Here is a 17055-nt window from a genome sequence, read left to right as displayed (position 1 = left end):
GTTGTCATCAGCGGCGCTGAGTCTAGTTGGAGGCTGGTAACTAGTGGTGTCCCTCAGGGGTCAGTACTGGGCCCAGTCTTGTTAAACTTCTTCATCAATGACCTGGATGAAGAGTTAGAAAGTACCCTCAGCAAGTTTGCTGATGACACCAAACTGGGAGGAGTGGTAGATACACCAGAAGGCTGCGCTGCCATTCAGCGTGACCTGGATAGGCTGGAGAGTTGGACACAGAGGAACCTGATGAAATTCAAAAAAGGCAAATGCAGGGTCCTGCACCTGGGGAGGAACAACCCCATGCATCAGTACAGGCTTTGGGGGGACCTGCTGGAGAGCAGCTCTGTGGAGAGGGACCTGGGTGTCCTGGTGGATGACAGGTTAACCATGAGCCAGCAGTGTGCCCTGGCTGCCAAGAAGGCCAATGGCATTCTGAGGTGCATTAGGAGGAGTGTGGCCAGCAGGTCGAGGGAGGTTCTCCTTCCCCGCTAACACTGCCCTAGTGAGGCCTCATCTGGAGTACTGTGTCCAGTTCTGGGCTCCCCAGTTCAAGAAAGATGAAGAGCTACTGGAGAGAGTCCAGCGGAGGGCTACAAGGATGATGAGGGGACTGGAGCATCTCCCCTACGAGGAGAGGCTGAGGGATCTGGGCTTGTTCAGCCTGAAGACGAGAAGGCTGCGAGGGGACCTAATATATGCTTACAAATATCTGAAGGGTGGGTGTCAGGAGGATGGGGCCAAGCTCTTTTCAGTGGTGCCCAGTGACAGGACAAGGGGCAATGGGCACAAACTGAGGCACACGAAGTTCCATCTGAACATGAGGAAGAACTTCTTCCCTCTGAGGGTGACAGAGCACTGGAACAGGCTGCCCAGGGAGGTTGTGGAGTCTCCTGCTCTGGAGATATTCAAGACACGCCTGGACAAGATCTTCTACAGCCTACTGTAGGTGACCGTGCTTCGGCAGGAGGTTTGGACTAGATGACCCACAGAGGTCCCTTCCAATCCCTACTATTCTGTGATTCTGTGATTTTTGCTCAGTGAGTAGTCTGAAGTCACTCTCGGGGCTCTTTGCAGAACAGTATCTTGGATTCAAATAGATGAATCTGAATGACTTTAATATTTCCCAAGTCTCTACAATTCTAATCACTTTATTAATATGTATATCGTAAAATGCCGTCTACTCACCACCCACAGCTGCCTGCAAGAAAGCTGTTTCATGTCACATAAGGACAAGGCTTCATGAGGACTTGCTATGAATCTGAGATGCTTACTGAGTGTACAGCGCAACTGTGCATCATGCCAAGAATGGATATTTCAATTGCTTTGGCTTTTTATTTTTAATCGAAGATGCAAGCCAAGGTATGAGGATTGGTGCTATAAATCCTTACACATGCAAGTAGTTGCACTGACTTTGGTATGACTGCTTTCTTGAGTAAACAAACTTTTGCTGGACTAGTCCTTTAAAACTAGTTGAAAACTATATCCCTGCCCAGTTTCCAATACTAGCTCTTTTGCTGTTTTGCTTAGCTTAATACAAAATTGTTACGAGTTCTTTTCACCTGGAGAAATGTATTCCGATTCACCTTCTCCTAACACATAAAAAAAGAAAACAGATGGCTTGAGTGTAGGTTAATTGGACACCAAGCACAGAAAAGGCATATATGGTTTCAAAGGAACTTTAACTACTGGGGCTGTGAGCAAAGCCTGCTATGCCAATACTGAGATTTAAAGTGAAAAGGCTGCATGCAGGGATGTTTCATATCACACCATCACCCAAGTTTATTAGTGAGAAAGAATTACTGCATGAAAGAGTAATGCAGTTGTAGCACATGATTATTACACAAGGTGAACCCTGTAAAGATTTTAGCCACTTTAAAATTGCCTTTTGATGTTACAGTATGAATATTGTAGCTTAGCCACCCTAGAAGATATTGAGAGGGACTGGAAGATGAAATCTTCAGAAGGATTGTCAGTGACTTTCCCCAATATCGCCCTGGGGCAGCAGTTCCTGTAACCTAAGGCTGGACACAATGAGAATAGTGCAGAATCTTGGACGTGCACAGCAGCTCTGCCTGCCTGCAGCCGTCTCTCCAACACCACCACCATGGTCATTACTGCGCATAGCCACTACACACCTCTGGCCATCACCTCTGCCCCTAAGTATTGAGTGTGTTTGCATTTCACAGCAGTTCACCCATTCAGATTAATCTCAGCGTCTTTAGTGCAGGTGTCGAGAACACACTCTTACAGCCTTCCTGTTCCTCTCCTAACCCTCCAGCCCCTGCCCCCTGCGTAGACCCCAAGGCTTTGATGGCTCTTGCATGGGGAGAAGAGCTGCTGTGAAGGTGATGAGCTCCTGCTGAGCTCTCAAACTGCTCTCAGTTTAACTGGAGCCTGACAGCCACCAGGGCAGCCCTAGGTCTGGAGATAATAACACAGTTAACTGAAGAAGGAAGTGCAATGTCACCGAGTCTTACAAAGCCTGCCGTGAGGAGCTTATAGTTTTCTTCACAGAAAGGAGTGACACTTAAATTGTATGTCTGGCTGGGGAGAGAACAGGCACATCCCCTCCAGTTCAGCCCATGATTAGAACTGCCATTAGTCAGATTTACAAGGCTCCACAGAGCAGTAGGAGCACGAGGTCAAAGCAGCTGTGTTTTCATTCTTCACTGAACTGCTGGCCTGTACAAGAATCCGGCCGCAAATGGATAATAGATAGTACAAGCTGCTGCACTGGAGTAAAACAATGTGTTAATCCAGATTTTTGCCATGATTCCAAGGATGTCAGATGATAATACTTCAGTGCCAACTAAAATACTTTATGCATGGATTTTAAATGTGTAAGCAGCATTACTGAAAATCACATGCACAGCCATAACATATTAATGACCGAGGAGGCTCCTGGGGACCAGGAGGGGCAGGGCGATGCTGCCGTGCTTTCCACCATGACAGCAGATGGAAGAAAGTAAAATCTAAAGAAATTAAGAGCTTGAATTTATTTACTCTGCTCTTCAGGACTTCAAAGGTTTTTCTGTTCTCTTTTAGCCATTCATGCCTCTCTGGCACACAAGATACATGGCTGTTTTTTTCCAAACAGACTTTCCATTTTGTTGGCCAGCCTTGCAGTCTAGAAGCGATCTCAGGCCTGGAAATATGGTCTGGTGAGCAGACTATTGCAGAGACCTTGTATCATCTGTACAGTACTGTTGCTGTTGGACAGAGAAACTGCAGTGCTGCTGGACACAGAGATTTTGTATGAAAATGCACAAGAAGATCTGTCATTTTAAAAGTCCGAAACAAATCCATCGTTTATGTGTTCTTTCACATGAATGCAGGCATCAGTACAGCTTCTTATTACAATTTTTACATTTCTTTCTATAGATGGGCTCATGGTACTAACTTGAGGTTGGGGAAGTAGTAGGTCATGAATGCAATATAAAACACTGTCAGGCGGTACTGAGTTCAGCACTGTTTGTCCTGGCTAAACTTCATGTATTTCAGCCTTGAAGTTGAATATTCTAGCAGGAAAAAAGTAAATCTCAGAGTATCCAGGCTCTTGTGGTAATAAAATTAATCTCCTTGCCCCACACTGACTTTTCTCACGAGAAATAATTTTGAGCTCTGTGGCAGCAGATGTATACTGCAGCGTGGAAACAATCTCCTACCATGACTGAAGACCAGACTCTGGCTTTGGTCTATGTTGTACTGTACACAGCAAGACTCGGGGAAATAATCTTGGTTTAGCTCTCTTGGGCAGCCAAACTCAGAGCAGCCCTCCTTTTGGAAGGACCTAATGCCATCTTGGCATTAGTCTGTTGCTGCTCCTCTGTAGGTTTTGTTCCTTACGTATCTACACCTTGTGCAACTGCAGGAACAAATGGAACTTGGAGGAAAGGGATCATAACCCTTTCATCCTCTCCTCTGGCACAGCCCAGCACAGCTACTCTAGCACCTAAACTTGCTTGATGTTTATTGGTAAAGTGTTGATGCAAGTAGTACCCAACTGTCTTGAGTCTATATTAGAGAGATGTCATCTTTGGCTCTTTGCCCATGTTAATGGGATATTCTAATAAAAGCTTCCCTTATTGTCTGGTAAATAAAATTTTCTATAAGAAAATAATGAGAGGATTTCTCCACATCCCTGTCATTGACTATGTTAGACAGTCTGCAAGTCTGCAGCAGATACAAAACTTTTAAAAACGGGTGTAATGGTGATAAGTACCCAAGCACCAACAAAAATCACACTCAGCATGGATGGGAAACCTGAATGCCCACGGCTGTTTGTTCTTACTGCCGGACACTGATGAATGTTTCTGATCAGCCACTCCATCAAGGAGTCATTAATCCTACATGCAGCCTGAAACTACCCAAAGGTAGTTAAGTCTTTCATGTGATTACTCATGGGAGAAATACAGTACAAAACTGGAAGCCACATTCAATATCAGATTCATTTTTATCTCATTTTGGGCATCATCCTTTCCAGATGTGTCCCCTTAGTGATGGCTCATTGACAATTCAGGTATCAAAAGTAGATATCCAGATGAGAGCATTTCACAAGGAAGAGGTCGTTCCACTGTGGGCTGCCAGATGCATCAAAAAGGCTGTCAGAGGTGAGCAAGGGTTTGGTAACTATTGCTGTTATTCAGGATGTGCATCCAGACCGCACATCTTCAGTCCACATAAGGAACGACTGGCTGCTATTGCAGCTTACTGACAGCAGCTCAGTCAGTGCAGAAGTCCACAGCATGCAGCATGGCTCTGAGGTTGGACATCTGAATATCTCATATGAATACAGTGTATTTTCTATATCTAAATATATTTATTCTGAAGTCTAAATTAATGTTGTACAAGACTTAATGAACAAAAGAAAACTGCGTATTTATTTTAGACTCATTTTAATTTCTGGAATGTGACTTTCAGTTTTCTGCCTGGTGCACTCTAGGTTAGTTCTTATGACAGGCAAACTCATTCATACCCTGCAAACTAATTTTGAATTAAATGATGCATATGGTCCATCATGACGTTGGCAAGCTGATGCTCCAGTTCTGTTCATCATTGGGTATCTTGAGAATTGTATTCCTGTCATTGTAAAGGTGGATACCCTTCTCTGACATTGTGGCATTGCCAAAAGTACTTTGGAACTAGAGCTATCTGATGAAACATACCTAAGAAACAAGCAGCCTTTAAGATACATTATATTTTCAGTGCATTTTCTTGCTGCCTTTCTTCATTTTTAGCATTGCTACAGCCTTTCTAGGCACAAGTCCACAGATTCTCATGAGAGTTGCAGAATTACAGAATAATTGACCTTTTACTCTAAAACTATAAAACATTAAGCAAATTTGTGTTTCAAAATCTAATCTGAAAAAAATGGAGGGTGACACTGCAAAGAATGAATAAGGAAGAAGGCAATGTTCAAGACCAGGATTTTGGGGTAACACATTGTCTGGAGGCAAGCGAGGATGCACTGGACCACTGCCTGTACATAGCTATGCAGGCCTTCCTACGGGGAAAGGATGATTCAAAAACTGCCTGGCTCGTCTCTGCTTTCTCCACACCAGGGCCTCCCTGCCAGGGAGAATCAGAAGTCTTTCTGTGTTGCCAGGGCATGGAGATTGGACTGTGCCAGAAAGTGATGACAGTAAGGGAGAAGGAGAAAACTGATAGTAGCCTGCAGCCTGGGTACAGATATACAATTGGAAAAAATAGTTGTACATCTCTTCAGCTGTTTTTCAATTGAACCCATGAAATCATCAACTTCTGTGGCACGATCTTTACAGCTACCATTTCATGTTAGGTTCTGGTGTCATTAACTGCTCATGTTTTGCCATTCTCTTTTATTCTCCTGAGAAGCCACGTTACAGAATTGCTGTGGGAGGCCTCTAATCTTTTCTACTGCTGCTTTTACCTGTACATTTATGCAGCAAGCCAGCCACAAGCAAATGCTTATCTATGTTGACAAGTGGTGGCAGAATTTAATATTCTCTGCCATCCCAAAAGGTAGCAAACCAGCCAGCAGCACCTTATCAACAAATAACTGTCACTGTCAAGTCACTATCAAAACATCAGTGTGGTCACATCATTACTGGGAATTTGTTACTTTCTAATAATATACAGGGATAAGTAGGAGCATGAATACCTCTTTAGGTTGACATACTGAGTGTTAACATCACAGAGCTTGCTCTGCACCTAATTAATCTGCTCTGGATTCATAACTGACTTTTTACAGGACTTTCTAGCTTTTCCAAGATAGTGGTGTTTTATTTTGCTGCAGTTGAATGCTCCTGATATATTGAAAAAGCATTTGGCTGCTAACCATCTTTGGAAAATGACTTACTGTAGGAATTCAAATGGTTCTTGACATATATTCATCAGCTATTTTTTTGTAAAAATAATGTAGTGAAGTGGACCGAAAACCCGCTGTTCATATATAAAATATTGATCCAGCTGTAAGAGAATGGGAGACATCTTTGCCTCAAGAGTTTTTGTTTCTCAGTTACTATGTGAGAAACAGTGACCTTAAAAAGGCCAGTGCTAATCCTCAAAGCAGTGAAAACAATCACACTCCTCCAGGCTCCTCTGCTCTGACCGTGCTACCAGGGATGGCACCTGCCACAGCTCTATGGCTGAACGCAGCTCTCCAGAACAGACCGCTGAAGATCCCCACTGCTTCTTATGGGGCATGGTGGGCCTTCCAGGTGATCCATCCCACTCTTCCAGGGCAGGAAGATAAGTAGAGCATTTTCTCCTTTCCTGAGACCCCTGTCTCAAAATTACAGATGATAGGGGCAGAGTCTCATGCCTGTACCTCATATGGGGCTGTCTGCTTTGTAATGGTATCACTTCTGATTCATCTGTTTGGAGATATTCAAGTCACCTTCTGCACAGAGCTTTCAAAAATGCATGCTGCTGCTTGCATATAGAGAGCAAAAAAGTGACTTTGTGTGGTTTCAAAGTTCGTAGCGTGACATGCTTCACTTCTGCCTTAATGAACAATGAAGTAACTATTTTAAAAGTTCTATCCATTTGCTGTATTTCGTGCTTACCTCACCATTGAAGAAGCAGAATATAGTTGCCACAAGTAAGCCCTAAGAGAAAGGAAAAGAAAAGAATTTAGAGATCAGAATACGCAATTTTTTTTGTCGTTGTTTGGAAATTTGGACTTGAGGGATATAAGATAAAAACATTAGTCCACTTTCTCTGCCTCACAGACACTTCATCTAACCTCCCCCTCATTCACAGTTACGTTATTACACTTATTTTTGTCTTTTTAACACGTTTTGCCATTTTCTTATCCATTACTAGCGTTTTGAGATTATCTATTTTGGCTGTGAAGTTATTTTTGTACAAGAGGCCTACAAAAAAAAAATTAAATGGCATGTAAGGTAGACATCTTGCCTAGAGGGCAGTAACACACTGGTACTGACTTTGCTGAAGAGATGGCAGAGGAACCATGTCCTGTATGCTGCCATTCGTTTGTCAGAGTCCATTTACCCAGATAAAAGTGTTGGCCAGGGAGAATCCAGCTGCCCCAGGAAGACTTTAAATCAAATTGTATCTCAGGATATGTGAGCTTGTATGTGGAGCATCACAATGGATGGCAGCAATGTGAAAAGAGGTATAAATGGTCAGAAAAAGGAAAAAAATCCACAATAGGTGAGTTAGAAGGTAGGGGACAGAGAAAAAAGAAGACAGATTGCAGATCATAGCTTGGTCCTAAAAGGCTTAAAATTGATTTAGCTGTTGCTGCAGTTGTTCGGATAATATTTCACTACTGCCACAAGTTTAAACAGGGCCAGGCTGGGGACATGAGGTGAGAAAGTGTGAAATTAATAAGAGAAAATTCTCACACTTGGAGCCTGCCATTCAGAATCATGTAGCTACACTGGTCCCTGTTCTAAACCATACTCACTCTTACTAAAATAGCATTACATAGCATCAGTGGGAGCCAAATGCTTTCATTTTAAATTACTTAACGCAGTTGTTATAAACTAAATGTATGGCAGTTTGTGAAATTGAGGGGAAAACTGCAATACAGTAGCTTGTGCTCCCAAGGGCTGCTTTGAAGAGTTTTGCAGCTGTATCTTTTTTATAAACCCTTATTTAACTGATTACCAGTTAAATTGTAGCTAACGCTTTGTAAAATGTCTTGGATGCTCAAGTGTATATTTTGGCCCACAAACATAGGGTAAGCAATAACTGTTTTAACAAAATGCTTATATATTGGAGGTACGCAGGCCTGTTTGAAGAGGTGCTGACCACCTGAATTTTGGCAATTATTTTACTCCAATAAATTTTCTCTAACACAGAATTTGTAATTCTACATGACTTCAAATACAAACACAGAAAGGCATGTACAAAGAGGAGGAAGGGTAGACATAGTGAGAAAACGAATGTTTCTTTTCGTGTTTTGGAAAGACATTGAGTATTCTCAAAAAACTCAAATCCCAATATACAATATGCAATGCACAATAGTTTGTCCATAAGCTCTGGTTGCAGAAACACCACAAAGTCAACCAAAATCTTATGCCTCTAAAGAAGGACTTTGTCAGACCACAGATTCCTAAATAAAAAAATTATACGAGAGGAGCAAATGCATCAAACATTTATGCTAGGGAAGCAAATGCATCACTTCCCGGTGCCCTGTATTTATTTTCTCCTGTGCTGTGTGTGCTACATTAATTATCACAATCTTGCAAAACATCTGCTGTTGAACTGCATGGTACCTGGTCTCAGCAGGGTTCTCACTATTTCGCTAAAGTATGTTTATACTGACAGCAGTCAGCCACAATGGGAAATGAGAAGGATTGCGATCTCCTCTGGGAGCAGAGATGCTTTACAGATGTCCCGTGCGAGGCATGGCAGATTTAAAAGACACCAGGAGGAGAGAAAGAACCAGAGAAATTTTTCCGAGTTTGTTTTTCAGTGAGAGTGTTTAAGGGAAATTTGGGAACAGCAGTTCACCTAAAGGCGAAATGGAACCTGAACTATTGAAGTGAAGCCATTTTCCATTTCAGTTCCTGTATGGTACTTGAATTTCCCTGTTACATCCTGCAATTTCTCTACTTATCTTCTGTTGGAGACTGCAGTTGCCTTAACTAGTGTTTTCTCCAGACAGCTTCTGACAGAGAAGCTAAAGAGGAAGCTGTGGTGATATCTCATATCCCTTCAGTTACTCTTCTGATCTGGAGCAAGCTGAGAGCAGATCTGGCTCCTTATTATTCTGAGACCATGGATGTTGTACATCTTCTGGCTTAAGAAATTACTTCCTCTAGTCTGTCCCACATACGTCTCACTGCTCTTCTTACACCAGCGATGGCCCTCTGGGCTCTGCTATCTATCTCTGTTTCTGTTTCTGTTTCTGTTTCTGTTTCTGTTTCTGTTTCTGTTTCTGTTTCTGTTTCTGTTTCTGTTTCTTCCTTCTATTTCTATTTCTATTTCTATTTCTATTTCTATTTCTATTTCTATTTCTATTTCTATTTCTATTTCTATTTCTATTTCTGTTTCTGTTTCTATTTCTATTTCTATTCTTTCTGTTTCTACTATTTCTACTTTTATTCTTATTTCTTCCAATTTATACGTAAAGTTTTGCCCATTATCTTCAGCTGTAAAGCTAGAGAGATATCTATAACACATGCCAGCTTTGTCTCTTCAGAGCCAGAAGGGCTTGGGATGATGATAATCTTACGGTGGATCTATTAAAATATGTGACAGTCTGGATGTAGATCAATTATTTCATGTAAGGCCCACAGGTTATTTCTTGTATCTCTTTGACATAAGTCTTCCATAATATCTCTAACTGCTGCTGGTTTTTGCTCATGGTGTAATTCTTGAAGATGAGATCTCTAGGTCAATTATATCTCTCTGCCACTGTGTGGAGTTGTTAAACTGACCTATGATATGTTGTCTGCTGACAGCAGGTTAACATTGGCTGTGGTATTGAAGGCAGAGATGAAGGATACATTTAGAGATTAAGGCCTTTAGTGGCTGCTTCTGAAATTCTTTATTTCTGGAACCATGTGAAGACCAGATGAATGTAGCTTTCAGCTGAACTGCGCCTTAGGGATTGTCAAGAGTCAGCAGCTCTCAGACCCCTTTATGTACCTTATTGACCCCATAGTGAGTTTAAGTGCCTATACTGGTCCAAGGACATTCGTTGCTTGACAGGTATTTAATTCATATCTCTCTCTCCCAGAGGACACGAGTGTCTTCAAGAGAAGTTCCTGTAATTTGCTCAGGTTAAAAAGAAACAAACAAAAAAAAACCTATGCAGATACTGCAAATTTTCATGGGTTTCTGATACATCAGTTTTCCTTCTAGGTTATGGCTCCATAAGACCAATAAAGCACATGTAGATATGCTTATTTCTGTTATTCATGAGCACATCCATGGCCTTAGTCTCTGCCTAATTACACACCGTCTTTCCATTTAGGCTTCAGTGGGGTGATATATTCATTACTGGTGGCAGAAGATGATGGCACATATAATTGCACAGATGGCCATAATGTAAAAAATAATTTTCTGATTTTCTGTGTGGGCTTGGTCCATGTCCTTTCACTTCTCACTTCTGGATCTGAATGGATAGGGTAGGGGGGGAAGCATGGCCAAGCTCTTTTACTGGAGTTCTTCCCTTTACCATCTCAGTCATTTCAGCAAAGATGAAGAGCTTTGGGAAAAAGAATATTGTGTTCCTCGTTGCTGTGTTCCTCACAGCACATACACACAGTGTCTCTGAGGTAAATCGTGTTATAAAGTGTTCATTTATGTTAGGTAAATAAAAAGGCAAAGCAAAGCATGTGTCTGTGCAGTTTCTGCGGCTACTGAAGTGGGAAGATTGTCATGAGAGGGCTGAAGATGGCAGCCTGCTTGCTGCAAAATGATGGAGACATCCCATCAGCCAAAGCTCACACTTTTCTTCTTCCACTCTCTGCTGGAGGTTTCATTACTGTCATTTTGTACATGAATTTTTTGTACAAAAATGGCTCTTTATAATATCCAGCTTTCAAAAAACCCAATTTCCTCCAACTTTTATTGGCTCAAAATATCAGAAAGTTTTGAAATTACTAACAATTCAAACAAAAAAGGGTAGAAGATATAAAAACCCCATTTACGTTGTGAAAAGCAGTCCTGTGATCTTCACTTTGTACAGACGGAAAAAATGTTTCTGATTTGACATCACAGAGGATATGTATTTCCCTTTAAATGGAGGAACAGATTGAATGAACATCTTATAAAATGTATTGAAATATCTTACTATTTTTAAGAGGCTGCTTTCAAATGGGTTAATTTTTTTCTGTGTCAAGCCCCATGAAGAATTAAATTTACAACTTGGAGGCAGGGTGGATATATACATGACTCAAACCCATGGCTAAAAAATACAAAATACCCTTTACACAAATGAGGCCCCTATGGGCTGGATTTTCCTGGCTGGCAGGGCGGGTGCTGCAGTTCCAAGGGTGCTGCTTGGAAGCTGTTGTGTGACACAGGATTATTCTCACTTGCAGAGAAAGAAAACTTACGCAACTTGCAGCGAAAGAAAATTTTTGATTCCTCTCCATTTAACGGAAAAAAACTTTGTATTTGCAAATAAAACCCAAGGCCCTTATGCTGAACGGCATTTTAATTTCTCACTAGAGGCAGACTTACACATTCAGGGCCACAGGTACTAAGCAAGGTACTGAGAAGGACAGTAACTTTAAGTGCTTGCATATTGCCGTTGATTAGGGGACCGTTTCTCCACTGCATCAAGTGGATCTCCATGGCTAGATCTTCTCTGACATAGTGACAGTGCCGTGTTAAGTAACGTGATAGCCTCCACAAACCCAGCTACAAGATGCTGGAGAGAGAATTTGGTGAGAGGGGACAGTTGGTGGAAGGAGCTTACAAGCAGGAGTACGTTAATCTCTGGGCTTGCTTGAGAGCATCTCGGGGGGTGTCTACATGGGGGACTAACTGATGTATCATGGGGTTATTGCATTTTTATACATTTCTTTTTTTCTTGTCAGGCCTCTGCTATTGACCAGTGTCAGAGATCAGAAGATGGTATGACAGGATGTGCTTGCTGATAGCAGACCCTCTGACAGGAGCTCAGCATCAGGACTTTTTGCAGTCTGGGACCCCTCAAAAGATGCTCAAGTTGTTCCTGGGGTAGTGGAAGCAGCAGCGGCAGGCGCAGGGCCAGTGGAGGTGGAGATGGCCCTGCCAGGGCGTGAGGCACAAGCTACATCCCTCTGGCCCTTTCTCAGCACAGACCTGAGTGCAGCTACAGGCAGGAAATGGCTGCTGCTGCTTCTCTGCTTCGCAGGAGGCACCCTCTTTGCCCAGGTGAACCAGTTCATCTCCACTGGGCAGCACGATGGGACTTTTCAGGCTTTTAAATGACAGATGTGCTTTCACGCCAGAGGTGTGCAAGGAGCCAGCGCATCCTGTCCCATAATGCTTTACACCCTGAGGAGGCCTGCAGCTTTCACAAGCTTTCAGCATTATCTAATAGGCTTTGAAAGTCAAATCCTCTAGGAAAATCTGCAACTCGCTGGATGTTCTAGAGTGCAATTGTTTGCTTTGTGGTGCCTACTTTAGGAGCACTGTTTGATATGCTAATTGTGTGTTCGGCAATGTACCTACAGTATCCCACTCTGCATAAGTTATTCCACTTAAAGTTGAAATCTCTTTCTTTCACCTGGTGCAATCTTCATTTCAGCACAGTCTGGAGACTGAAGAGCTGATACTGGTCGTGGTGAGGGGAGATACTAGTCTCTGCTTTTACAGCATCCATGGGAAACTGGCTGGCTGGGCTGGAAAAGTACATGTGTTCATATTTGCAGCACAAAAGCCAGTCTTCAATTTTTTTATTATTTACACACCTACTCTACGGATCTGTGAAGAAGAATTGGGTCTATGTGGTCAAACCAACACAATTTGATACAGGGGAGGTAGACATACAGAGTTTGTGAATTACTTCTATAACCGTATTTGAAAAAACACTTCTGCTTAAAATGATGAGCATTGATGACAGTATTGCAGAAAGAGCAGAAAAATTCAAAACCAGACTGGCTTCTATAGTTCGAAAGTGACTTCAATAGAGGAAACGTAGAACGTAACATCTTGATGTGCTACTTTTCAACTGGGAAAGCCATTCTCGGAAAGAAATACCATTCCACAGTTTCTTGTGGGAACAAATTCTTTCTCATTCATCTTCTTCAGTCATCTGATTTTTACAAAAGAATGCAGTGCTTGTTTGTACCATTTCTGTGTACATGGACGATGTAGCTAATCTATCAAGCTGTTGTGCCCATGTAAAGAAGTGATGTGCTGTTGAAAAACTGCCTCTCTGTTCTAGAAAAGGCGTAAAAAATATAGCGCTTAACCTGTGCAGAAATGGACAATGTATTATTTCTCCCCCCAAAAAATCATAATTGCACCCACAATGCCTTCTTGAATATTATTGACATGCCACAGGATGCAAAGGCTAATAGACTGCTGCTAGTTTATGGAGAGGCAGGCTGCGCTGCAGTTTATGAGAGTGCAATAGCTAGCAGGGAAATATAGCTGTTATACAAGCTAATACAGTATCTGCTAATTATATAATCGGTCCTAGAAGAACATGAGCACCAAAGGAGTGATTATGTAGCTGGCTATCTTAAATATGCATACAAGAAATGTTTGGGAAAGGTTTAAGAAACTTTATTTTAGAATAGAAATAAAAATCTGCCCTAAGTGGTAAAAAGAGCATGACTGTTGGCTGCAGCTAGCAGGACAACTGCATAGCCCTCCTGAAAGGCTAAATTTTATGTGCTGGTGGGAAGCACACCAAGACCATATTGCAGAGGTGTCAAGAGCTCTTTTGTGAGGTCTGCGTTGCTGGCCTGGCTGGGGGATGGCACTGGGTGGGCTGTCACCACTCAGCATGCCTGGTGGCCTCTCTGGGTACAGCAGCAGTGGGGCACCGGCAGCCCCCACCATGAGCCCACAGCCGTGTCCCCAGCAGCGTCCTTGCTGCTGAAACGGAACAATATGTGTTGGCAGGGGGCAATGGGGGTCAATAAGCCATGGAGAAACACCTCTTCCAGGTGAGTGGGACAAGGGCAGAAGGAACCCATCGGAGATGAAGCTTTGCCTCTTTGGATTCCTCCCTCACCTAATCCCATCCATCGGTACAACAGTTTCACAATACTTTGGGTTTGTTTCTGGTTCCATTTGAATCCCGGTTTCGTGATTTTCTATCGCATAATGATCACAATTAGGAATGTTAATTAACATAATTAACATTCTTTTTGTTTTTCTCCAACAACCTCACAGGATGTGGAAGATGTTTTAAGAGTAACATGATTATTGTAACATTCTATCTTATCCTAACTTGCTAAAACTGTAAGCAACTTGTCAGCAGAAATGGAGATTTTTCCTTATAGCCCTTGAGACCAAAGAAGTGACAGTACAGGTAATGATGGAAGAAACAGACTCTCATTCCTTTTAAGCAGAACCGTAATATAAGATGGCATACACAGAGCTATAACTTCAGTTATTTTGTGCACGCAGTAGCATGCACACCGACAATTTTGAAGGGATAAGGGCGATAAGCACAAAATATAATCTAAGATGACAGGATACATAGATTTTTGGTAGCATTACTTATCACTTCACTTAAGGATAAAGCACCACAGATTTTTTTTAAGCTGTTTTCTTACCACAACATGAAAATAATTTCTTCATTTAGCTTCTGTATGAAAGGAAACAAGAAGTGGGTCACTGTACCCGCCCATGTTGACCACTACTCACAAATGCATTAGAAATCTGCCTTTGCTAGTCCTCATAGGACTGGATATATTACAGTCAGTAAACCAGATAAGCAAGCATTTAGAGTCATTTAGGTTTGTTTGAAAGAAAATAAACCAGACTTACTGAATGATGCTGTATTTTCAAAATATTTATGAAATAAAAATGTCATTCTTATATTTTAATTTAAACTGCCTAATAATGGAATTTTAACTCCTAAATGAAGCTTCATTGTTTCAGGCTCTTCTTCTGACTGTTGGCATTCGCTCTGTACACCAGTTTGCATACATAGTTGATTTTAATGCTAATCACACAGCACCAGTTTCAGTCAATTTGAGCTCTTCAACAGAAATTGTGTTGGGACATAAAAGCCCTCTGTGATCCCAGTTTTCTCTCCTTTGTTTAGAAATAGAGCCATCTGACAATTTTTGCTAAATTTTTCATTATTTCCCCTATCTTGTGGTTGGTCTTAATGGAGCAATGCTACTTGTGCAAAGGCAGATAATCCAGTAATGTGAAAGTGGTTGGAAAAGAACTGCAAAACCACAGTCATGCTCAGTTTCAGGGCAAAACAACTGGCAACAGCATCTTTGGCTAAACTAACTTAACAGCAAGCACCTCACCTAAGCTGAAGTTGCTACTATATAACATACCTGGTAATGCATTAATATATGCATGATGTAATCATATATTTCTCCAGCAAGTCGATTTTCTGGTCTCCAGGGAATAATAACAAACTGAATTCCTAGTAAGGGCACCAGGATTAAAGTGGCTCTGACAGCTTTCATATACATGTTGGACTCAGCACGGTGGGTATCTCTTAGCTTTGTCACCAAAACTCGGACAATATTAAGCAAAAAGAAAAAATTGACCTGCAAAAGCAAAGTCATTATAGGTGAAAGCATTCAGATTAAACAGATATCCAAATTAAAACATAGAGCACGTAAATAGCAGCAAAACGTAACTTTCTAGCTTCATCGTAGCTCATAATGGGCAGCTCCTTGGGACTCAGCCCTTGGAAAGTACCTTGAATGTCTTCAGAAAAGAGATGTTCAGCGGCTCTACACGCTTCCTTTAGGAAGCCTGCATGGATGTTTCAGGCAGGCAGGGATCAGTTCTAGGAAGCACTGCCTGTTTTGACACTGACGTGGGAAAATTTAGGATTTCCAGGGAAAAATTAATCTCATTTCTATGTCTAAAGTTTAAACAGGATGGACAAATTGTCCCCTAGGAGTAACCATGTCTCTCCCCTGAGCCTGAAGGTCACCAAGGAATCTCGCTTCAGTCCGCACTGAAGACGTCTGCAGCCAGGTGAGACAAAACCCAGCATGTCCCTGGGCGTATGGGACCTACAGGGGCACACAATTTCTCTGAGGAATCTGCTCCAGCTTACATGGGCCAATACTTCAGGCTTGTTTATGAACATGGGGGCAAGGCTGCTCTTGAGAAAAGCTAGGCTACCCCTTGCCTCCACCAGATGGCATGGACCCATGGTACACTCCCCACAGGTAAAAGCTAACACTTGCTGGCTCAGTGCAGAAACACCAGACACTTCAGAAAGTTCTGCCCCCGACCCTTACAGTCAGCGATGCCAAGTAGCTCAGCATCGCAACTCCTCAGTCATTTCTGGAAATCTGTCTCCAGCTGTGGGTGCTCAGCATACAGAAGCCTGCACTCGAACCTGGCTTCACAGAGAGCCCCTGGTGGGATGTGCTGAGAGCCAGCCATGGAACAGGAAGGGCAGACCCAGGCTGACAATGAGCCCAGTGGGTGCCCTGTGGAAATCCGAGGTATCACGGACCTTCTCTCTCCCCAGTGCACCCACTGAGAGATCACTCTTTTCCACTGTTACAGTAATATCAGGCACCTATGCTTCTGAACTTCAACAGACTTCTTTTCAGATGATTTTTTAAAATAAGTATGTAAGTTGCATAACTTACATAGATATTTAAATAGCCCAAATTCCATAGATATATGAGAAATTTCAGTTGAATCTTTCAGAACAATAAAACATGAATGAGTAAGCTTTAATAAAGCATTTCACCACTTCTTAACTACTGAGAGACCTTACAACTGTTTTACATTTGTGCTCTACTGGACTAAAAGGAATAATAAATGACTTCTGAGATCTCATTCAGCATTAAATCTAAACCTTATTCTCCATGCTCCTCTGACTTTATACACTCTGCTTAACCTTCATTTTTAGAATTTCTAGAAGTAACTGTGAAAAGTGGAAAAAAGACTTTACAAAGGTAAAAATCCTCAACTTTTCTGGGTTATTCTGTCACT

At 42.1% G+C, this 17055-nt stretch overlaps 1 protein-coding gene across 2 annotated transcripts in view; it reads right to left on the bottom strand.

Moving 5' to 3' along the window:
• CALCR (calcitonin receptor) overlaps positions 1 to 17055 on the bottom strand; it is a 195248-nt gene that overhangs the window by 11344 nt on the left and 166849 nt on the right. For both annotated transcript variants that reach the window (XM_075419331.1, XM_075419329.1), the window contains exons 11-12: positions 15420 to 15638; positions 7041 to 7082 (exon numbers count right to left, since the gene is read on the bottom strand). In XM_075419331.1, coding sequence (XP_075275446.1) covers positions 7041 to 7082; positions 15420 to 15638 — 261 coding nt within the window. The remainder of the gene's footprint in view (positions 1 to 7040; positions 7083 to 15419; positions 15639 to 17055) is intronic.

The sequence above is a fragment of the Opisthocomus hoazin genome, chromosome 4, assembly GCF_030867145.1.
Source record: "Opisthocomus hoazin isolate bOpiHoa1 chromosome 4, bOpiHoa1.hap1, whole genome shotgun sequence".
NCBI lineage: Eukaryota > Metazoa > Chordata > Aves > Opisthocomiformes > Opisthocomidae > Opisthocomus > Opisthocomus hoazin.
Note: the sequence above shows the minus strand (reverse complement) of the source record. Positions and strands in the feature narration are given on the sequence as shown.